The 24421-nt window shown below is 40.7% G+C and overlaps 3 protein-coding genes across 7 annotated transcripts; all 3 read left to right on the top strand.

Moving 5' to 3' along the window:
- Nucleotides 1-238: 238 nt before the first annotated feature.
- prc1b (protein regulator of cytokinesis 1b) lies at nucleotides 239-11959 on the top strand. Of its 5 annotated transcripts, none has more exons than XM_061738379.1 (15): nucleotides 240-495; nucleotides 704-836; nucleotides 2220-2342; nucleotides 2570-2803; nucleotides 3358-3528; nucleotides 4534-4683; nucleotides 4835-4982; nucleotides 5067-5203; nucleotides 5335-5430; nucleotides 5521-5667; nucleotides 6473-6586; nucleotides 6679-6792; nucleotides 7271-7450; nucleotides 7582-7613; nucleotides 11226-11959. In XM_061738379.1, exons 1-15 carry the CDS (start codon nucleotides 485-487, stop codon nucleotides 11272-11274), a joined length of 1839 nt encoding a protein of 612 aa, XP_061594363.1. In that variant the 5' UTR covers nucleotides 240-484; the 3' UTR covers nucleotides 11275-11959. The 5 variants fall into 5 exon arrangements, with proteins under 5 accessions (XP_061594381.1, XP_061594363.1, XP_061594404.1 ...); XM_061738420.1 differs by having other exon boundaries at nucleotides 241-495; nucleotides 7271-7373; XM_061738397.1 differs by lacking the exon at nucleotides 6679-6792 and having other exon boundaries at nucleotides 239-495.
- A 1064-nt stretch (nucleotides 11960-13023) lies between these two features.
- On the top strand, nucleotides 13024-17978 carry ptpmt1 (protein tyrosine phosphatase mitochondrial 1). The gene is made up of 4 exons (XM_061708979.1): nucleotides 13024-13257; nucleotides 14825-14905; nucleotides 15137-15328; nucleotides 16303-17978. The coding sequence occupies exons 1-4, from the start codon at nucleotides 13111-13113 to the stop codon at nucleotides 16429-16431; spliced, it is 549 nt and encodes a 182-aa protein (XP_061564963.1). The 5' UTR covers nucleotides 13024-13110; the 3' UTR covers nucleotides 16432-17978.
- A 445-nt stretch (nucleotides 17979-18423) lies between these two features.
- ndufs3 (NADH:ubiquinone oxidoreductase core subunit S3) lies at nucleotides 18424-23241 on the top strand. The gene is made up of 7 exons (XM_061738367.1): nucleotides 18424-18503; nucleotides 20144-20209; nucleotides 20621-20718; nucleotides 20989-21138; nucleotides 22377-22502; nucleotides 22619-22738; nucleotides 22940-23241. The coding sequence occupies exons 1-7, from the start codon at nucleotides 18449-18451 to the stop codon at nucleotides 23108-23110; spliced, it is 786 nt and encodes a 261-aa protein (XP_061594351.1). The 5' UTR covers nucleotides 18424-18448; the 3' UTR covers nucleotides 23111-23241.
- Nucleotides 23242-24421: the final 1180 nt, after the last annotated feature.

Here is a 24421-nt window from a genome sequence, read left to right as displayed (position 1 = left end):
TTATTCTCACAGTAGGACAAAGTGCTTTAGTTTATAAATACGGGACGATTCTGTTTTTCAAGGGACGGTTGTCAACCCTACTTCCAGTGCCAGATAATCTAGTTTTACCAACGTCCGTCGGTTATTTGTGACGTGACTTCATCGGTCTAAAATTAACAATAACGTTACAGTATTAAGACAGGCAAAAAAAATAAAAAAGTTACAGCATTAAGACCGCGCCCCTCATCAGAATGGTATGTTTGATTTTAGTCTTGAGCGTAGCCGATGGGCGGCTCCTATTCATGACCAAAGGGTTGACCCCGCCGGAGGGCCGCCGCGGTGAGCAGCAGCAGGCGTCCCCGCAGAACGAGCCAATCACAGATCAGGACGGGGCTGCACGCGTGTTTTGAACGGTTCTCAAACGGCTTGAGCCGAGAGCAGGTCAGGACGGAGCCGACCTGAGACATTTTAAACATTTTAAAGTTTTAAAGCTTAAGAAGCGACCATGAGAAAAAGGTAAGGCCAACACCAATTTTTGCGATGAAGCCGGATTGTGTGAACCATAAAGTATGCTTAGATGAAAGCAGCTGACTTGTATGGATGAGCTGTTAGCTGAACTGACGCCAACATTGGCTCGGACAGTTAGTTTGTATGTGCCATTTCTTAGTTTTTAATTTGAATTGACAACATATACTGGATATTTAGTGGCTGTGTGTGTTTGCAGCGAGGTGCTTGCAGCAGAAGCGGTGTCGTGCCTGAACAAGGCGCTGTGCCACCTGAAGGACATCTGGGAGGAGATCGGCATCCCGGAGGACCAGAGGCTGCAGAGAACCAACGTGGTGAAGACTCACATCAAGGTCAGGCCATGGATGTATTATAGAACAGTCAGGACCACGGTTACTGTGTATGACTGATTTATGGTCCGCTGTAAAGCGACGCAGAGCTTACGGCGTAGGGCACGCGGCGACGCGCACCGTACGGTGTGCGTCGCCGCGTACCTTACGGCGTAGGCTCTGCGTTGGTGTAACGCGGAACCATAAATCAGCTGAGATGAAACCAGAACAACAGGTGGGGGGCGCATTGAATAGTTTGCTGGGAGTATCTGTGAAACCAGGTCGCTGAGGCTTTAAAGTTAGGTTCAAACAACAAATACCTTTTCTGTCTGCGCTTTAGAGCATATATTTGAATGTCTGAAGTGACTACTAAATCCTAATTCCCGACATGATGACACAACTTTGATGCTTTGGGCATACTTTATCTGAAAAGATGTCAGTCAGTGAGCTGTTCAGATTTGAAGTCTTGGTCTGTGACATCATAGACCCAGATAAGACTGTCTGGGTGTTTATCTCCCCCGGAGTTCACATTGTGTTACATTTGCTTCACTTTGAATTTGGGAAGTGAAAAGTTGTCAATACAACATTGCAAATTTTCTTTTTTTTTTTGTCGTACTTTGACCAAATATTGTCACAGCAATGTAATTAATACCAGAGGAAATGTTTGAAAAAAGGCACATCATTACTTTGAGGCCTAATTCCACAGACTAATAATAATAATGATTCCTTACTGGATGTCTGGTTGAGCAATTTTGCTTTTCTCTGAAGGGGTATTCAAATGTTACAGGGATTTTTCTTTTCTGCCCTGTCCCGCCGAGCCTTATAGTCTTACAGATTGTGTAATTAAAGCATGTTATTGTATCTTTTTGATTTGCTTTGTTAAACATAGAGATCTTAGGTGAATCAGCAAATTGGTCTGTCCAAATAAGATGTCATTAGAGATACATCATTAAAACTATTGTTTATATAATGTTAGGAACAACTTATTAAACTAACATTTACAAAAACTTTATTATTGTTTCATTATTAATTTTTTTATAATTGAGCAATTTTACCATAAATAGATTAATCATTTTTCCAGTTAGGAAACTAAACTATTTTACTTTTGTATTTTATTTAGACTTTAGTTTTGCATGGATAAATGATCAAAAGTGCTGAAACACATATTCTGATCCATAGTTGAGATTATATGCTCCTTTTTTGTGTGTGATAATAAATAGTATTGAGCTTGTACTGATTATAGACAAAACCAATTATCTGACCAGGTCTACCAGTGTTTTGTGTTTTGGTGTGAATTAATTCTTAAATGTTATATACTCTGAAATATAACTGTACTGTGAAATTTCAACATTTTTATGTTTAATTCGATTTATTTTTTATTTTATTTTCTGTATTCCCCTTCCCCAGAATTTACTTGAAATGATGATTAAAGAAGAGGATTCTCTGAAAACCAGACTCGTAAACAGCATTGAAGCATGTAAGGTTGAAATGGAGAAACTCTGCTTGGACCTCCGAATGACGGTTTTTGAGGTAACGCTCTCTTCTCCGCCACCACATTCACATTCACCAGCATCTGTTTTCATGACAGTTTGACAGTTTCCACAGCTTGTTTTCATATCATTGTATAACCCTTCCTCTGCTGCCCTCTCAGACTTAAGAGCCGTGTGAATCTGTTTCTTCACAGGACGATTATTTGGTTGTGAAACCGTTTATATCTTAGATTCATCAAAGTGAATTTATGTTTTCTGTGTGTTCAGGAGGAGAGAGGCGTTAGCATCCTCCAGCAGGAGAAGAACATCCGCACACAGGTGGAGGCTCTGACGGCGGAGAAAACCCAGCGGATGCAGCAGCTGAAAGCCCTGCTGGATCAGGACCAGGACTTGTGCGATATTTTGTGCTCCATGCCGTACGGCATCGTTCCAGACTCTGTCCCCTCGCTGGAGCAGCTGGAGAACTTCCGCCAACACATCACCAACCAGAATGACGAGAAGGTGAGCCCACTCCCCCGTGAGTCTTGTGTAGTTCCACTGTTGTCATTTAGTAGAAAGAAGAGAACCAGTAGATCCTGTTACAGGCCGCATAGCCATGAGCTTTCTATAAAGCTTGTGGATGGGAAGGGCCTGAATCTGCGTGGCCAGATTCTCTTGTCACGACTCGTGTGTCTTATGGACAAGCAGACGAACATTCACCTTTCTGTGAGAAGGTGCATATTTGTGAGATGTGATCGTTCAGTTTCAACTCAAATAAAACTGTCACACACTCCGTCTTGCTCATTATCAGCCTCATTTCCTGAGAATTGGAGCAAAGTGATCACTTTTGGAAATCATGAAAGAATGTTCTTGCCTGATGTGATTGTTCCAAAATATGTTTAATTCATGAAAACTGTGTCCTGAATGATGGGGCCTTTTGACAGCTTTTGTTTTCTTTTTGAGGTTTCTCAAACCTTAGAAAGTATTTCAGTTAGAGTAGCTTGTAGCAACCAGCTCACAGCATTAGTTTATTGGGACTGCTCCTGAAGTCGTGGTGTTCTGTGTCATGTTGACAGGAAAAGCGCTATGCTGAGTTCATGGACATCAAGAAGCAGATCATTGTTCACATGGAGGTGCTGGACCACGTCCCAGAGACCAGCTTTGAGAAGGACGTTGTCTGTGAGGATGAAGACTCCTTCTGCCTTTCAAGAGACAATATCACATCAGTCAAACTGCTTCTTTGCCAGGTGAGATTTTTTTTTTTTTTTTTTTTAAATTTCCACAAGATTTTAGCTTTGCAGTTTTGAGCATTTCATGTGGTCGTACTATGCACATTTTCAGGATTCTGATGTTGAACCCTGCTACCTCTTAGGAATACACCGTTCTGAATTCTCAAGACAATTCGGACGCCTGGAGTCGGGGTCTGTGAATCGGTCTAAACTATAGTCCAAATAAGATGGAAGCAAGCTTTAGTAAATTAAATCAAATGTAGCAGCTACAACAGAATAAATCGATGTATACATCATATGTCAGGAAATTTAAGGTCATTAGATCAGTTCTCGGATTGGTTTTATTTTCCAATAACCCAGCTGCATATTTTGTCAACATTTATACCGATATCAGGTCTCTAGTACCTCTAGAGTAGTTTTGCAACCAGCATGAATTAAGAAGCCTGTGATCATTTCAGAACGACATAGCTTAATATCAAAAGAAGAATGGTTAAATTCCTGGAGGCTGGGCGACGGGCAGATCTAATGGCTCATGAACACGCACCACTCCTTCCACTGGTCAGACATACTTTCTGACCACATGGAGGTGTCTAGATCTACTGTGTTGTCAAAAGAACCACTGACAGTGTGTGTTAATGAGTTGGGGCGGTCTGGGGCATCTTATAAGACTACTTTGTCCTGCTAGCAGTTCAGTTCATGGCGTCTGATGCCACAGATTGACACTTGAGCTCACCTGTGATTTGCTGCCACCATGGGGTCAAAAGTGGTACTGTTACATAAGTGTCTTTAATGCTACAACATACATTTATGTTTTAGTTTTGGTCACTTTATGATGGTAATAAATCATCATGACACTGTAGATCAGTCAAAAAAGGGAAAAGCATATGAGTTTTTAGTGTTGAACAGATTATACTCAGGCTCGTCATGATGACTCACAGTTACTATAAGTGTGCGTCAGGAGCTGCCTAGCCGAAGGTGAGCAGCTGAGTTGTGAACTGCATCTCATCCATGTTGATCTTGCAGCTGGAGGAACGCAAAGCGTCTAACGAGGCGACATGTGAAAGTCACAGAGAAAACATCCAGCGGCTGTGGGACAGACTAGAGGTTCCCCAAGAGGAGAGGGAGGTGTTCAACGAACACATGGTCTCATCCCGGAGGAGGAACCTGGAAGCGGTGAGGAGACGGAAACAAGTCATCCATCTGCTTCTTATTGATTTGAATTAATTAATGTTTCTATTTGTGATCAGCTTCTACCAGAACTGTTGTTATTGGTTTGTGGTTCTATTTTAAAATCTTTTTTTTATTTATATATATATATCCTCAGTTACAAGCAGAAGTCCAGCGCCTACAAGCACTCAAAATGCTGAACATCCATAACGTCACAGAGGCGATCCGCTCTGAGATCGCCGTGTTTTGGGAAAAGTGTTTCTTCAGCACTGATCAGCGGCAGGATTTTGCACCCTATTTCAGCGGTGGGTTCTCTGACATTAAACAACCAAATAAATACAGCCTTATTAGAAATGTATCTTGGCTGACACTGACATTTAATTTTTTAGAGGATTTTGATGAGGAACTGTTGACTCTGCACGATGCTGAGATCCAGCGTTTGAGGCAGCATTATGAGGAGCACAAGGAGCTTTTTGAAGGCATCCACAGATGGGAAGAAAGTTGGAGACTCTTCTTGGAACTGGAGGTGAGACCTTTTCACTTAGAAATAAAACTGCTTCGACGTGTCGCTTGTCCAACCGGGTAGTTAAACTTACGGTTCTAAGTGAACTGTATCATCTGTAACTTTAAGTAAATTTATTCTTAATCTTTAATCAGAAAAAAGCGTCAGATCCAACAAGATTCACCAACAGAGGAGGAAATCTTCTAAAAGAGGAGAAACAGAGATCCGAGCTGCATAAAAACCTGCCAAAGGTAGGACTTAAAGAACACTGTTAAATTTCTAAACACTGGTACATATTATTTGTGCTGATACATGTTATAACGAATGTTTGTTTTTCTTAGCTTGAAAAGAAATTGAAAGCTCAGATTGACGCCTGGGAGAGTGAGCAGGGCCGCGAGTTCTTTGTGAACGGCCAGAAATTTCTGGAGTATGTGGAGGAACAGTGGGAGCTGCACCGAATCGAGAAGGAAAAAGAAAAACTGGAGCGGGTGAGCAGCTAAATGAAAGAATTAAAATGCACGGGCGTTTTGATGGAAATCTCTACAGATGAATATGTTGAACTGTTTGTAACCTGGCAACAACTGAACTGATGTTTTATGCAGCAATTAAACTTTATTTAGCACCTTTGATCGAGACCCAACTGAGTATTTAGAGGATTAAAAACAGCTTAAGTGATTATATACAACAGAAATGCTCCAATGTCCTCCAATACAACATCCAGGCATATGCACACGCGCATACAAACCTACACATGATCACTTACACACACACACACACACACACACACACACACACACACACACACACACACACACACACACTTGGATCCAAGTCTACATAAAAATAAATCAGAATTAAGCAGTAGCTGGCAAAATTGTGTCCTTTTTATTTTTTTTTATTCCTGAGATGAAAATGCATAAAGCAGAGATGAATAGATGTGAGAATAAACAAATTGATAAAATGACACACAAGCAGTCAAAGGTTTGGACACACTTTCCCAGACAAATGAATGGTAAAGTGTTTCTAAACTTTTGACTGGAAGTGTACATGTATAATATTAAAAACTTTAATTTCACAAACATTAAAGTGATAAGTAACATTATCACATTTCGCAAGGCTACATTATAAATTGAGAGCTGTGAAAGCTCAGTCAAAACATATTTAATAAAAAAAAAACAATCATTCAGATTCTTCCAATAGCTTGAAAAACACTCAGTTAAAGGATAAGTCAAAAATGAACATTCAAATAAAATTAAATGGTGAATATTTATAGTCTTTGCAAAATCTCTCCAGCACCTGAAGAAGAACAAACAGACTGAGGAGGACATGCTGTACGGGACAGCAGTACGGACGCCAACCAAGCGCAGATTCCTCGGCACAAACACGCCAAATAAGTCACGGAAGATGGTAAACGCCTTTCCCAGCTAACATTTGTAGATCTGCAATCAAAACTTCCAATCTTTCCTCTCAGCACTAACCCTCCTGCTCTCTCTCGCCAGATTAATGCCACTTCCAGCGTTTCTAGCGCCACGTCTAACAGCACCATGCGCTCTGCCTTTGGTGGGACTGTCTGTCGCTCACCCGTGCCCCGCCCTCCCCTCTCTGCAAACAAGGTTGGTTTCAGTCTCAAAGAAGTTTTCACTCAATTCTCTTAAAGAGAACTCAGATCATCTGGAGAGTAAATCAGTCCTTCGGTTACAAATCCCAGCAAGCTTTGTGACATTTGTTAATCTTTGATTGAACGAGAGGAGTCGGCATCAAAACCAGCAACACGCTGGTTAAAAGATGATGTTTATCCAGAATTTGAGGCTAAAATGTGACCTATTTGCAGATTTGTGCAACACTACACCAGTTTAGTGTTTTACACACCATTAAGGTGATTTTAGGCTTTACAATAAAATATACTGCATGTTATTTGTAATTTTCCCTTTGTTTGTGCCAAAGCCTTTCGTATAATGTAATGTATAGCCAGTGCATATTGTTATTTATTTTTATTTTGTTATTTATTCTGGTGACGTGAGGAATGTTGTGGGATGAAACAGTCTTTTTTCCTGTATCTGCCTGCCTGACTCGAGCCCCTGCTGCTTTCAGGTTCCAGCAGCACGAACACCAGGTGGCAGCAAACCCCCCCACCCGAGGCTTCAAGGCTGCAACAAGGAGAACGAGCTCCAGTTCAAGGGGACCCCTCTGAGTGGTGCGTTGCAGACTCCACCCTGTCCACAGCGTAACTTCAGCATAGCCTCTGTTGCCAGCACATATTCAGAATTTGTGGTAATTTTCCCTTTTGTCTCTAATCTATTTTTTCCTCTCTCTCTTTCTGTCCTGTTGGCTGTGCCAAAACACATTTGAACATATTGTGGAATATAATGTGCAAATGCTAATTGTGTAAATTTATATTCTAGAGGGGCTTGGACACTGAATCTGTTCAGTCAAGGTGTGTTTAGAGTGAATGACTCTCACTAATCCCTCTAGGCATGCCTCTTGAAAAAGAAAATCTCCCTCAAGCGATGCTTTTGCATGTCGTTTTTAGACGCTAGACTATCATGATTGAGACAGGAAATCCAAGGGATTCAAGAAGTGTAGAACAAATAACACATCAATGGACACAATTTTACAACTCTAAGAACCCGGTCTCTTAAAGGAGCTTGAGGCAGGATTTATGAAAAGAATTCGTATACGTTTTAAGTTTTCTAGTAATAATGTCAGATGAAGCGAACTGTAATTTCCCGCACTGTCCTGCGTGACCTGCATGTGACGTCAAATGACGCTGCATGCGCGTTCTCCCCGTTCTCCCGTGCCGGCTTCGCTGGTGGCTGCAGTACCCCCGACGGCCGTTGTGGCAAAGGGTGGCGCTAGAGAGTCTCATTTCTTAAAAGGAGCCTCAAGCTCCTTTTAACTTGGTTTGTGCAAAGGACAAAATGAGAGCATTTCGTCTAAATGCATTTATTTTAAGAAAATGAAATTAAAGCTACACAAAGGAATTTTTGCAACAATCTGCATTGGCCTCCATTTTAAAATGGCAAATTTTCAGCTGAAATGAACATATTTATGGCCCGATACAATAAACGGCAGCTATCTTGCCGCCATTTGAAGGCTCCCAGCCGGGGTTAACCAGAAGACACCCGCTGGATTGCTGCTAGCTCACCAGCTTCTATATTTTACAGCAGCTGGATCCTCCGGTTGAACGACTTTCACCTTGGATAATTTCAGAACACTTCGAAGTTGAATTTCTGGATCAGCAGCCAATTACATCTGGAATAAGTGCCGCTAGGGCTCAAACAGGAATTATTGAGGTTCCCTTGGGAAATGTGGTCACATGGCCCGCCTGAAATCATCCGTGAACATTTTCATGTCAGGAGAATGTGGTCAAACATGTCCCAGGCCCTCTTCAAAACCCTGAATCAGTGCGTTTACATGGGAAGTTTAATTCCTCTTTAATTCAGAATTAAAATTAAATCCCAATGAGTAAAAATTACCATGTAAACACCTAATTCCAAATGAAAATGGCCATTCCGAATTAAACTTAATTCCGGAGTAAATGTGCTAGTTTATTCCGATTTTAGGCCCCATTTACACGGAGCAAAAACGGTGGCGTTTTCATGCGTTTTGGCCGTTCGTTTACACAAACGGAGCTCAAAGTCACCAAAAATGATCATTTCTGAAAACTCCGGCCAAAGTGGAGATTTTCAAAAACTCCGTTTTCACGTTTGCTTGTAAACGGAGGAAAACGGATATTTAGGCTTCAGAACGTCACATTATGTGACAGAAACGTCACCAGCATCATTTGTGCGACCTGTGTTTACAATTTGTTTGGCCACCGTCAATATTTTCTTGTATTTTACCTGTTTTATATTCTAAAGTCACACTTAAAAGTAACTCCACTTCTCTGTCACTCCAAACGAAAGACTCTTGTTCCATCTTGGAAGTAACTGGCAGTCAAGGCTGATTTATGGTTCCGCGTTACACCAACGCAGAGCCTACGGCGTAGGGTACGCGGCGACGCACACCGTACGTAGGCTACGCCGTCGATTTAACGCGGAACCATATTATTCAGGTTTCAAACGTGTCATTTGTTGACGGTTTTTTCCAGGATTCTGATGACTTCCAGGATAGCATGACTTTATGTTTCTCGTTACACTTCCCCCTGCAGGTTTGGATGCTCATAGCACCTTAACAGCGTATTTATCCGGGTTCGTGTAAACAAGGGTATTTTTCAAAACGTAGAGGGGGAAATATCCGTTTTTGTAAATACCCGGCTATGTGTAAACGTGGCCTTAAATCCGACTACAATAATTCCACGATCATGTAAACACTCATTCCTCTTTAAATTAATTCCGGTCTTTCTGCGCTGCTCGTTCCCTCGCCAGTCTGTCTCCATGACGCTTATATTCCGCGCTGGGCTTGTTTTCCAAACAAAGTTTCAAGATGGCAGTAAACGGTGGTCAAGAGCAGAGACCATTTATTTAATAAATAGCTTGGAGGACCTGGAAGAAATTAAAAGAACAGATGGCAGGAAACACAAATTGTGAGCTTTTCAAAGTCTTAGCGGCTAAATTTGTTTTTCTTCCGGTACACGTAACCCCCCTATCCAATCAGAACCTTCCCAACCCCCAGACGTTAAGCAGAATTGGATAAAGCCGATCAAACGTTTTTTCCATGTAAAGCTCAATTCGGAATTACTATTTCCATGTAAACTGGAAGATTTAATTCGGAATAATTCATTCTGAATTAAAAAACATCATGTAACCGTGGTCATTGATCAGATCTGAATCTGTTAGCGTTTCCTTCTTGTGATCTGATTTGCTAGGATGCTTTTTAATACCTGATCTGAAAGGGGTCCTCGTGACCGGGCAAACTGAAAGTAGAAATTGAGGCAAGGACTTTAATCACAATAAAAGCCTGCATTTAAAGGAGCATGAGGCTCCTTTTAAGAAATGAGACTCTCTAGCGCCACCCTTTACCACGACGGCCGTCGGGGGTACTGCAACCAACAGCAAAGCCGGCACGGGAGAACGGGGAGAACGCGCATGCAGCGTCATGTGACGTCACATCCGCAGCCCAGCGCGGGAAATTTGGGCCCGAATTGCAGCACATTTTGCAGCACACAGCCTGTTCAAGGCAACGGAGAGATACACTAGAGGGCTCATTCTTTTTGGTTTGGAACGCTTCATCTGACATTATTACTAGAAAACTTAAAACGTATACAGATTTTTTTCATAAATCCTGCCTCAATCCGGCCTCAAGCTCCTTTTAAAGAAAAAAAACAACCAAAAAAACAAAAACTTGATGTTAAAGTTACGTGAATTGAGAACAACTTCAGTTGAGCAAAGTGCTGTGTCAGCAATACTAATATGTAGATGTGAAAAGTAAATGGTTGTTCATGAGGTGGCGAGAGCTGTCGCAATGGAACACAATAACGCTGTTGTTGCAAAGCGTGATTCTGCATTGCAAGCATGTTGTTTGAAAGCCCACCGAACAGGGACAGCGCGGTGAGGAGGTCACCACCATCAGGGTCCCATCTGTGTGACAGAAAGTACTTTGAACATTCAGAGATGGCAAACACATTTGTCTTCAGCGGGCACCTGAACTAACTCGATTGCAATTGTATAACAATTTCATCAAGTTGCTTTGTGTGATTGTTTTTCATACTAATTGAAAATAACAGCTTTCACAGACATTTAAAGTCCCCATGAAATCAAAATGTGTGTCCTTATTACAAGAAAGACCAAATCTAATTTGAAGGTTTTTCTTAAAGGCATTTGAATTTTTAGTAGAGAAAAATCAATGTTAAATACTGATCCTATACTCGATCTACAGTCGTACATTAGTAGCTCTGACCAGAGCAGGTTTGTTCAGGAGAGCACAACATCCCCTGTAGATTTTCTTTTAGAGGAAACTAAATATACAGAAACAAGTCCACTGTCTGCTCTCATGGGAACTTGAATGATTACCAAACAAGAAGTGCATATTTACTTTGAAGCACCTGTTGGTTGTGATGTCACACATGGGAGAAATGAACCTTATGCCTGCTCTTCTGCTCCCACAGCGAGACCTTTCCAAGGCCTCTAACACCAAGGTCCAGCACAACGTCCTGAACTCCACCTCCACCAAACTTTGACCTGTCCACGCTGAGGGTTCAGATCCCTGTCCCTCTAATGGAGATCCGGTCTGACTCTGTCTCGCTACCGCTCCCAGTTATCAGCTTTTTATAAGTAAATGAAGGTAATATATAATGTGTTAAGACTTTGGACAAGGAATCGGTCTTCTGCTGCCATTGCCCAGTCTGTCGTTGGCTGTTTGAGGAAAAAATTGTTTATATTATAAATGAAACTAACACTAAAACTAAAGTAATACACACACGCCTTCCAGATTTTGCAATTAGTCAAATGCACTAACTAAGATATTTATCCAAAACTGCACAATGTTTTTTTTTTTTTTTTTTAAACTGAAGAATTCAGCTTTCTGAAGTTTTCTTTCTGGAGACACGACCAAATGGATTCATGAATATATTGCACTTTTTTTTTTCTTTAATTTTTTTAGAAGATATTTTGCCAAATGTATTGTCATTTTACACGGATTCACACTGTTCCTTCCAAATCTCTCTTTATGAAAATAAGCTTGTGTATATATTTCTGTATCTCCTGTTTTTCTTTATAGGAAAAGATGTTGACTGTTAAGCCTGTTGTATTGGTGCTTATGAATAGTTGAGTCAAACCAGTGGTTCGCTGGCTGAGGTGATCAAAGATTGTGAAAATAAAATACACTTTTTTTTTTTTAAATCAAAAAAGCTGTTGTGTCGCTTTATTTTATCAATGGGTTGACTTTAAAAGTGTCAGCAGCACTTGTTTGCATGCGCGGATTAATGCACAGGCTTCCCTAGGCTGCAGCCTGCAGCCTCCACGTGTGGAGGGGCCCTTGGATTGGTCAAACTATTTTTTAGAAATATAAATACAATACAATGGTATAAAAAAACGCGTTTTCTCAGTACTCGAGTTGTAAAAGAAAATCAGGGGAGATGGTGGATTTTATCATATGGGGACAGATAATTTGTACTAATTACAAATAATATAATATATTACAAATAATAGCACTGACCAAAACACCTGCAGAAATACTGCAGGAATGACATAGCAGCAGTTAAATGCAGCCTTCTGTAAGCTTTAAATATCCACTGGGCTTACATCAAATACATCAAAACACAACAATAAAAAACACTTTTCTGAACTTATCAATATGACTCTGTCCTTCACAGGATAAGTAAAATGGATCACTGCAAAAACTCAAAATCTTAAGAATATTTGTCTTATTTCTAGCTAAAATGTCTCATTTTAGTAAAAAAAATCTAATTACATTTAAAACAAGACTCATCACTTGAAAAAACAACAATTTTCACCTGTTTCAAGTAGATTTTCACTTAAAATAAGTAGAAAAATCTGCCAGTGGAACAAGATTTTTTGCTAGTAATGAGAAGATAAATCTTGTCCCACTGGCAGATTTATTTCAGAGGGGGATGCCATCCCCCCTCATCCCCCTCAACTCGAGTACTGAGTTTTCTCAATCATATATATATATATATATATATATATATATCCTATATATTATTTTACTTTTTATTTTTATTTTTTAACTCTCACAAAAAAAAAATTGCCTTTATTTCTTTTTAAGTTGGAGGTCCCCCTGCAGTACCTCTGCGGCCCCCCGGCCCCGGTTGAATACCCCTGGTCTAAATAGCTGAAATACTTCACCTTTTGCTCTGTTTTACCATTCTCTTATTATGAAGGTCTGCGGTTTTATTTTGAAGCGCCGGCTCCGGAAGTCCCCGCTCATCTCCGGGAGAGGGAACGTGACTTCAATCCATCACTGCTGTCCCCGTGGACGGCCAGACTGCAGCAGCTCCGCGCCTCAGGGTGACAGATAAACCTGTCTCAGACATGTCCGGGGCGTTAGCTCGGCTCCTCTTCTACCCGACTCTAGCCTACAACGTGGTGCTGGAGAAGGTGTCGTCGCGGCGCTGGTTCGACCGGGTGGACGACACGGTGGTGCTGGGAGCTCTGCCCTTCAGGTCCATGACCAAGCAGGTGAGGCTGAGCTCTGCCTTCTACAGGCTGATTTATGCTTCCGCGTTACACCGACGCAGAGCTTACGGCGTAGGGCCTGCGTCGATTTAACGCAGAACCATAAATCAAGCCTTACAAACACCAGGAAACTGGACCACATTACACCGGTCATGAAATCACTACACTGGCTTCCAGTGAGTCAAAGGATAGAGTTTAAAATCTTACTGCTGGTCTACAAAGACCTGAATGGTCTTGGACCAAAATACATGGTTGATCTGTTAGTTCCTATGAAGCTCCCAGACCCCTGAGGTTCATCTGGATCTGGTTTGTTGTGGTTCCAGAACCAGAACCAAGCAAGGTGAGGCAGCGTTCAGTTATTCTGCTCCTCACCGGTGGAACAAACTTCCTGTAGACCCGAGGTCTGCTCCAACTGTAGATCCTTTAAATCAGGGCTAGAAACATTACTGTTTACTGAAGCGTACTCTTAAATTAAATACTGCTGTACTCTACTGCCCTTATTTTTAAGCATGTGCTTTTTATTATTTTACCTATTTTCTTATTATTTTATTTGTTATTTGCTGTTTAATTGTGTCTTGCCGCTTTTAATGTTGATGTAAAGCACTTTGAATTACCTTGTGTTGAATTGTGCTATACAAACACACTTCCCTTGCCTTGCCGGGACAACTAAAGAGAGAAATGCTTGTATAATTTAATAATTTCTTTGGTATTTCGTGACAATGTCAGCTGCAGTAATATTGGAAATAAATATTTTTTTCCCCTCTAGGTTGGTTGAATATTTCTGCTGCTCAACATTTTTGGACCCTTTTTTGTTGGGTTTTTAATTCATAAGTAACTATCTCAATGAATTCATAATTAACATCAGCTGATAAATGGCGGGTTACACACACCATCTTGTGACTCTGATAAAGGCGAAATGATTCGCCGAAACATCTAAGTTATCTAAAAAAACCTAAAAAATCTTGTCCGACAATAATAATTAGCAAATTAAATCATAATGAAACCAATTGTCCTCACGTGAAGTCATGGCTGAATGGCAAATAGGCCAATTCAGCTCATTTTATTATCTTTGTATGTACTGTGACTGCTACTTTATACCTTACATGTTGCAAGGTTCCTATTGGGGAAATAAACTTTAAAAATAAATAAAACTTTGTCTGAAAAAGACAACAGGCACTGCTTCAAACCCGTCCAGCTTGAATGATGGCATGTCACGCTCTTCTGTCTGCGTTAATGCATCCCACACAATAAAGGATGTTTGGTTTTTGACCTTGACTTTTGTGCATTTTTATCAAACTCCCAATAAACCTGGAAGATGCATGTCAGTGATTTTTGAATTCCACATGAAGCTTTTCTATTTGACCTCAGTCCATCATAAATGAGCTTGGGTCAATAGCAAGAGCATTGGGTTTGTTATTGAAGTGATGGGAGATGTTTCAGGTTGTGATATTACTAGTAGACGCATCAAGCGAGTACTCAGAGCTTTGCTTTCGTCACGATGTGTAGACTGAGCTGCTACGTGGTCTTAGACTTTGGAAACTGATGTTGGCTGTTTTCTTTTGTGTTGCAGCTTGTAGAAGTAGAAAATGTTCGAGGGGTTATCACCATGAATGAGAACTATGAGACCAAATATTTCTGCAACTCATCTGAGGTAAGTTCTCTAAACTCGAGCTGAGAATTCAAACTTGAAGTCCCTGATTTTATCAAACAAAAGATAAAAGACTTCCTAAATGTCGCAGCCTCATTGTTTAATGTTTTATTGGGCTTTTATATGTTTTTATAAAACCTCTCAAGATCAAAAGATTTAATTCTGGGTGATGTCAAAAGATGTGAGATGATGAAATTGCAGATAGTTTGAAGCTGTGTTGTGCTGCTGGTGCAGGAGTGGCAGGCTGTGGGTGTGGAGCAGCTGCGTCTGAGCACCGTGGACCTCACTGGCGTGCCCAGTCTGGAGAACCTCCACAAGGGGGTGGAGTTCGCACTCCACCACAAAGAGCGAGGAAACAGCGTGTACGTCCACTGCAAGGCCGGGCGTTCCCGCAGCGCCACACTCGCTGCAGCGTACCTCATACGGGTCAGTATACAAACATACCCAGATAATTAAAAGAGAACAAATTAAATACATAAAGATAATTTTTGTGTAATGTTTGATACAATTAAAGGGGGATGACTGGGGAAATGACAAGTGCTGATACTTCATATAAGCAGTCGTTCAAGGACACACATACTGGGAGCAAGTCTGATTTATTTTTGCAGCTGTTCTTAAAGAAGCTACGCAATCTGTTAGGGACCAAATATCAGAAACAACTGCAGAAGGAAAACAATAAAATAAAGATAAAGGTAGGCATCTACTCCAGGGGTTTCCCTGCATTTTAAACCCTCCTGGAATAACTCTCTTTGACAGTTTGCTCCAACACATTCTAGTTACGGGTGAATTCCTGGTTCTGTTGGAGATTAAAATGAAGGATGTGTAACAGGAAAGGACAGACTCAAGCTTACCAAGGCTAAAGGGACAGGCTTGTGTTATATCAACAAAGCTTTTGATTTGGTAGTTAATTCAGACAACCACATTTTTTTTTTTTTTTTTTTTTTTTATATATATATTATGTCCATATTTATTGTAAGTGTGTGTGTGTGTGTGTGTGTGTGTGTGTGTGTGTGTGTGTGTGTGTGTGTTGTCACAGTTCCCACAGACATTTCTGCTAAACTTAAGTCTCTGTCTCTCTCTATAATAAACATTGAGGACTGTTGATTTTTTTCTATTACATGATGCACTTTGCAAACGTTTTAACTTTGTCATGTTTTGTTTTGGCTTTACCAGCAGGATATTAGATAAAACAGTGACTCTGGTTGTGGAGCTCTGACCTTCAGCTTTATTTTCAGCACAGTTGCATTCATGTTGGGTGGATTCGTGCATTAATCTGGGCTTTTGGCCTATTTTTGTGTCTTTTATCTTCACTTTTGACTCTGTGAGGCTGATCTGTTTTGCTCAGTCTGTCATTGAGCAGCAGGTTTGGTTTTTCTGACACTGTGCCTTTCTCCTTGCAGTTGCACTGCTGGACTCCAGAGGAGGCCTGTGAGAAACTGGCGTCTGTTCGACCGCACATCTTAGTGCGCTCGGCTCAGCTGGAGATGCTCAAGAAATACCACCAGCAGGTGTGTGTCCGGACCAGCTGAGAGGGCAGGGTGGCGGGCGGGTCGAGCCTCGCCCATGCTGAAGACTGGACTCTGAATCTGAGGGGAAAAACACAACCCCTTCTGTCTGTCAGAAAGTACAACTTGTTCCCTAGGGCATTTTTAAAATCCAGATTTCAGGAGTTTTACTTGAAATTGCAGGTTAAATAAGTTTAATAATGATACATCAGCGAAAAGACAATTCCAGATTATGTAAATTGAGTTGGGGTTTTTTCCACAGGGATTATGCGATTCCCTATTTAGATGTAAAACTGGACAATATTCCCTGAACTCATATTCCTGTTTAACTGATGAAAACCTCAGTCCTTAACATTGCAATGATATTAGTTTTATATTAAAAAAAAGAACACCCCACATGATGCCTTTTTATATCTGCACTTGAACAACAAAAGTAAGATGAATAAAAAAAAAAAGAATTCTGCTGTGAAAAAACATTAGTGTATACTGTAAAAGTTGTATTTAAATTTATCAGATTCTTAAAATATTAATGAAATTCAATAAATAATTGTGACATTTTTGAAGCCAAATGGTGTTTATGCTTCTGTTTCTCATTTTGGTACTTTTGTTCATGACATGCATACCAAATGGACTGCTTTTATATGGCGTGTCTTGTTTATTTCTCTTTTTTACATGAGTACAACTTGTTCTTTACATGAACATTTCCCTGTCATGCACACAGAAGCACAAGTCTGTCATGCGGTCCAGCTCCGTGTCGAAGGATGCATCAGCATGAGGATGCAGTTGGAATCTCTGATCTTCTGATTTGTACAACTCCTTCATAGAAGTTTAAAAAAAAAAGTATAAAACTAATAATGTAACAACTGAACATTCTGACTTTGTACTTTGTACTTTGTACTTTGAAAATCATTAGAATAGATGGGGTTTTTTTCCGGGGTGCTAATGCATCTTGCCGCAAACCAAACATTGTGAATACAGCATTTTGACAGGTCTTGCAGAGCTTCCCCAAAAAAGGGGAACAGGAGTGAGCGTATGTAGTTGTTTGTCTATATGTTGCCCTGCGACTGGCTGGCATCCTGTTCAGGATGAACCCATCTTTCGCCTGAAGAGGTGCAGACTCCAGCACATCTGTGTCCTTGAATATGAATAAGTGGGTATGGATGATGTAGTCGGCACAGATTTCTAAACAAATGTTTTATATCATGTGGTAGCATGTTTTATTTCATTGTTCTTTAATGTCCTAAAGTTTACTGAAGCATACTCCAAAATTAAATACTTACCTGCTGTACTCTACTCCCCTGATTTTTAACAACTTGTGCTTTTTATTATTTTACCTCTTTTCTTATTTTATTTCATTAATTTGGTATTTAAGCGTACTCTTAAATTAAATACTTTCTGAAAACCGCGAATGAGATGTGTACCTGCGGTACTCTGCCCTTAGTTTTCAGCAATTTGTGTTTTTTATTATTTTACCTTCTTTTCTCATTTTATTTCATTTTATTTCTTATTTACTGTCTAATTATGTCTTGCCGCTTTTAATGTTGATGTAAAGCACTTTGAATTACCTTGTGTTGAATTGTGCTATATAAATAAACTTGCCTTGCCTAAAGTATTCATGTAATTAAATGCAAGTTGGAGATCAACAACCACTTGTCCTGTTTATGCTACACAAGAGTGAATTACCTATATAATAGAATACTTTGTCATTATGCATGGGTACAGTGAGATTAAAAGCAGCATCACCTCTCCAGTGCAAGACTGCAAACAGATAAATATAAATAATATAAAAAAGGTTAAGGTGCATTTTGAATACTATAACTATAGAATATTCTACTCCATAGTTGTTAAAAAAAGTAAATAAGCAAATTTGACTTTGAATTACATGCTTTTTTTATATATGTAATTTACATGTAGTTAAGTGAAATTAAATTAAAAGTAAGTAGTTTTTCTTGAGCAGAACAGCGCTTTAGTCCACTGGTGCAGTGTTTATGTTCTCCTCCAGGCCAGGAGGGGGCGCCGCTCCCCAGTCCTGCTCGCAAGCATGGCGGCGTCGCTGGTCAGGTTTGTCCGTGGAGGTCTGGGAAGGAGCTTTAATAGTAAGTTCACCTGAAAATCTCTCGTGATTCTGCAGTATTTTCATTGCATTTGCTTGTTTTTTGAGTAAATCCACGCGTGGGCCCTTGAAAACGGCATTATTCGTTTTCCAGTTGTCCAAAGAGGCAGGTTTGACCTTCCATCCGGCTAATGCTAAGCTTACATCACAGACCCGGGCACCGGGCGGGTTACAAGCTTTTATTACGACACAGTTGATTATTTATATCAATACTTCGTAGATGTGTTTTGGTTGGGAGTATGGGGAGACTTTTCTTCATGTTTTTGTGCCGCTGACGCCAGGCCGGCTCCCTGTAGGTTTAACATCAGCTGCTTGTTTACAAGCCTTCAGTGGAATCAATCAATCAATCAATCAATCAAATTTTATTTGTATAGCACCTTTCATCCAGGTACATGAAATACAAAGTGCGTAACATTTTGACTGAAAAATAAGTATAATAAAAACAAAAATAAAAACTGGGAGACCAATGCACACTGACATACAATATAGTGAATTAAAATGAAATAATGATAAAAGTTCAAGAATTAAGGCTAAAAATAATCAGTCCACAACAATCAAATATAATAATAAAAACATTACAAGAAATAGATAAATAAATAAAACGAATGCCTCTAAAAAATGTTAAACAAAATAAAACTATAAAATGTGATGCTACATAAAAGCCAGACCAAAGAGATGAGTTTTTAGTCTACGTTTAAAAATGTCCACATTTCCAGCTCCTCTCAGATCCTCCGGCAGGCTGTCTCGTGAACGGGACCAGTCATGACTCAGAGATCAACTTATATCGATTAGATCAGTGTTTCCCAACCTCGGTCCTCAAGGCCCACTGTCCTGCATGTTTTAGATGTTTCCCTTCATCATCACACCTGATTCTAATTAATGGTCCTAATTAGCTTGTCATCAAGGTCTGCACAATTCTGTTGGTGACACAGCCACTTGTATCACGGTGTGCTGAAGCAGGGTAACATAAAACATGCAGGACAGTGGGCCTCGAGGACCAGGGTTGGGAAACACTGGATTAGATTGTCTAAATTTATCCAAGTAAAAAGTAATGATCTCAGCTTCAGTCCTCCTGCCTGAAGACGGATCTGGTCCTGTTTCAGAAGGATCAAACTATTGGTTTGTATCAAATAAACAAACCAACCTAGGACGTTTTTGTAACTGCTGTTGATAAATATATAGACATTGATTAACCTGAATAAATAAAATACCAAAAAGTGTAGCCACAGATTTATTACATGAAAAGCATCTATATTTTGAAATTGGAACACATTTGGGCTGTGTTTCTACACTTCTACTGTCAGACATTAAATATGATCAGTCTCATATTTTACCACAGCTTTTTCAACAACAGATTAGTTAGCTGGTCATGTAGGATGATAATAATAATAATAATAATAATAATAATAATAAGGATACAGTTTTATAATGAGCATGTCACAGTTTTCCTGCTAGCATTTTCCAGACTAAAATAATAAATGACTACTAACATAATGCTGATATTGGATAGCTGGAGTTTCAGGTTTTAGAAAAATTATTCTTGACGTTCAGGTTTCCATCAACAGTCATATTTGAATGTCAAACCTGGTGAACATCCTGTAACATCTACATCTCCCCCTTCAGTTGCCAGGAGCTCGTGTCTCCTCCAGCAGCAGATCAGATCAGAGAGCTCCACCACCGACACCAGCCGTGAGTACATAATGACCAACTCTGCAGGGAGCTGGGGCAGTCGTTGATGGCTGGATCACTACTGGATTATTACCAGCTGTTATCTGTCAGATCAGAGCGTGTACTACTGTCCACAGACCCCAGCTCTACATGAACCCTAAAACTCTGTACTGTTAGTAAACATGTGTGACTGCTTCAGTGTCATGGACAGTTTAGATTTGTTGATGAACTGCATTGTCATGATCCAGGTGCCTTTTTTTTAAAAGCATATTCATTTACATTTTTACAGAAAATGTGAGACAACTTAAGTTCGTCCACATGTCAGAAATATGAATGTTTGGCTCTGATTCACATGTAACAATGCACAAGTTGCACACAAAGTGTTTTTGAAGCTGAACTAGCTCTTAATTGTCTCCTCTGTCCTCTGTGCAGCCACCGTCAGGCCCAAGGATGCCGTCACCCACAACCAGCTGGCAGCGTTTGGAGAATATGTGGCAGAAATGATGCCCAAATACATTCAGCAAGTTCAGGTTGGTCCAGCGTGCATGTACTGCGTCCCTGATCTCATTTCAACCTATTACTGCCGAACCTTTGGATGCTGCACTAGATTGCACATAACATTTCATAAATATGTTCTTTGACAGCAGTTTGTAAATCACATCTAGCGTAAGTTTTACAGTGTTTTTAGGAACTAACACTGGTGGTTGGTAATCCTTTTTCTGAGTATTTCAGTGTCACAGAACAGTTACAGGTGTGAAACGTAAAACGCACAACTGAGACGATGGTTTGAACATTTGCAGGTGACTTGTTATAATGAGCTGGATGTGATGATCCATCCGGACGGCGTGATCCCCGTGCTGACCTTCCTGAGGGACCACACCAACGCGCAGTACAGGAACATGATAGACCAGACAGCCGTGGACATCCCTACACGACAGAACCGCTTCGAGGTAGCTGTGGCACCACATACTCAACATCCCTTCTGTATTCTGGGTCAGATAAAAAGACAATTAGCCTGGCGGGCAGGTTTGGTGGTAGGTTTGTAGTTTAGATATTTTCTGAGCCAGTTCCTGTTCAGAGCTGCTCAGATAGCCTGTCGCTTTATCCAAATACACTGAACGTTTGTGACCATGATCATCATTATGTGTGAAGCACCAGATCTGACGGAGGTAAAAAACAGTCTAACCAGAGCTCACAGTCTGCACTATTAATTTCACTCACTTTGATTTCTTAGCGAGGTTTCAATTATGTAGAGAACAGAAATTAAGCCGTCCTCTCAAAGTTTGAATCACACTGAATCTCAGAAAATGTGACGCTTCTGAACAAAAATAAAAGGACTCATTGGAGTAGGTTGAGGATTATTGCTTGTAGAGCCGTTATTGATTAAACAATAAATTCAAAGGAATATGAGTACATGTAGCAGCATGAGGGTCGCTGAAGTTTGGATCCCAGCTGGAGGCTTGTGAACAACACAGCTATTTAAATTTAGCTATAAACAGACATGGCAGACAGGGGACTAGAACTGTTTTTAATCTGAAAGTGTCTCAGGAAAAAAGGGTTTAGATGAAGTCCTGGAGGCGTTGTGATCAGGGATAAGCTGCGTGGTGCAGCACGAGTTGGGGAGGGGTTAAATTCACAAATGCTACATCTTTGGGATATTTTGTTGTGTCAGGTATCTTTTGGAAAAGGGATTTGTTTTGAGACTGCTTTCCCAAAAATGGGATCAGTTTTCATCAGTAACTCTTCTGTCAGGTCCAGAGATTATTGGATGTCACAGGATGGACGCATTTTTGTTTGTTTGAGATTCTTGTGGCTCAAACATGCTTCTGACCAGATTCTGTTGCTTTTAACACAGCTAACTCCACCTGAAAGTATAATAAAATAATCTGCGGAAGTTGATCGGGACTTAGAGTTGTTGAAAGGGAAGAATTGAGATGAAATTGGCCCCAGTTATCTTCTAGCGTGCAGGTGGCTTCAGGCCCAGTTAGGTGTGGGTCGAACAGTCTGGCAGCAGTGGTCCCAGGCGGAGGTTTAATTAGTCCAGATAAAAAAAGCAGTCACTGCATACCCGTGGCTGAAATAAAAGATGAACATCTAAACTAAGAAATGCTTCAGCCTCGGCCACGTTTTTATGTCAAGTTATACACCTCTGGATGTTTTGTAGTGATGGTGTGCGCGTTGTTTACAGATTGTGTACCACCTGATGTCGCTGCGCTTCAACTCCCGTATTCGTGTGAAGACGTACACAGACGAGCTGACGCCTGTGGACTCTGCGGTCCCCGTCTTCTTTGCGTCCAACTGGTACGAGAGGGAGGTGAGTCACGCTCTGCCGGCCCCGTTTCCCTGCAGGGCTGTTTCTGCAGCGGTAAACATTGTCCACGTGGGCCACAGTACACACAAGCTGAAAGGAAAGTGGTGTTTTTAAAACAGGTGTGGGACATGTACGGGGTATTCTTCGCCAACCACCCAGACCTGAGGCGTATTCTGACGGACTACGGCTTCGAGGGTCACCCCTTCAGGAAGGACTTCCCTCTGTCAGGATACGTAGAGGTGAGTTCTGTCAATCTGCTCTTCTCTCAGATTTTCCCCGTCGTTTTTTAATCTCTTATAATTAAATCAGGGATCCTACAAGCCGAGTTTTCTCTTGCAGTCATGTTTTCATAAATGTTTTGATGCGTGGTCGTCATTTGAACTAGACAGCAACAGTCCATTAAAGTGCGGCAGGTCACGAGCTGCGGCTTCTCTCTGCAGGTGCGTTATGATGATGAGCTGAAGCGCGTGGTGGCCGAGCCTGTGGAGCTGTCGCAGGAGTTCAGGAAGTTTGACCTGAACACGCCCTGGGAGGTGTTCCCTGCATACAGAGATCCCAAAGAGCCCGCCCCCAAACTGGAGGCCGGGGACACGGCCCCGGAGAAGAAGTGATGTCCCTCCGTTGAGTTCACACGGGCTTCATCGCCACGTCCTGTCTATTCACGTTCTGGTTCTCCAGCCCCTCCACAACCCCAACTGAGATATTTATGTAAATAAAAATGCTAATAAAACTGTAAACAGTTTGTGTTTTTTGTGGATCTTTGGTTGTAATTGGAAGTAACGTCATCTGGACGTTGATTCTAGGTGTGGATCCTACAGACTCCTAGTTCTGTTGAGGTAATTGATCACATACATTCATCCTCCATTAACGAAAATGTTTGATGGGCGTTTAAAATAAAGACTTTTGTCTTAACAGCGCAATAACGTTGCTATATTTAAGTCTGTGACTTCAATCGTGACTTAGAGTGAGATCAGGTCCCATTTTTATGGCAAAATAATGCAGAAAATTAGTAAGTTCCTGAGTGTTAACATACTCTTTCCTCTCTGTGTGTGTGTGTGTGTGTGTGTGTGTGTGTAATGTATATGGAAAGTAAGCAAAATAACTTTAATGTGGCGTATTTTCTGCAGTTTTATTACTTCAAATCATACTGCAAATATTCTTTTTCATTTATCGCCTTTGAAATTCCTCAACCTATCAACCGTTCCTCAGACCTTTGATGTTTCCAACTGCTGATGAGAAGATGTGGAAGTTGTTTTTCAACTGATGAGTTATACTAATTTCAATCCATTGGTGTCAGTCGGTGTTAGTTCACTTTCCTAAACTTCCTAAAGTCTTCGTGTTACATCAAAGTCATTTTGTGTAAACCAGATGGTAGAAAAGAAATAATTACAGGCTTTCAGCTGGACTACAAAGTTATAAAAAATGGTTTCTTTCACTGATTGAGGGCAGGTCTCTGTACGGATCGGTCAAGATTGTCCACCCAACAGAACTGTTCAGTGGAAATGTTCTGTGGAATATTATCAACATAATCTGATTAAATAGATAAACACCAGAGCCACAGCACTGCGGTGTCAAGACTTTTTCTTCATGGGCCACTTCAGTTTTATGGTTAGTAAGGGCTCGGTTGTCAACAGCAATAGCAAAGCTACTTAAATGTATCTACATTTTTAAAAATGCTGTTCATAATTGCCTCCACATTTCATTATTAATATTTATAAATTCATGACTAATTTAGAGGCGTGGCAGACACTTGATGGACAAATCAGCCTTCAGGCCCCTAAAAACAATCTGGTTTGTCTCCATTAGGCAGAAACAAGTTTTTACTCTCCTTTTCTTGGACATTTTTGTTTCAAATCCACGATTTAGCCACAAACCTGGTGCAAGAAATAATATGAATTGATGTAATCCAGAGGGTGGATACC

Source organism: Cololabis saira, chromosome 2 (assembly GCF_033807715.1).
Source record: "Cololabis saira isolate AMF1-May2022 chromosome 2, fColSai1.1, whole genome shotgun sequence".
NCBI lineage: Eukaryota > Metazoa > Chordata > Actinopteri > Beloniformes > Belonidae > Cololabis > Cololabis saira.
This window is presented reverse-complemented; position numbering and strand designations above follow the sequence as displayed.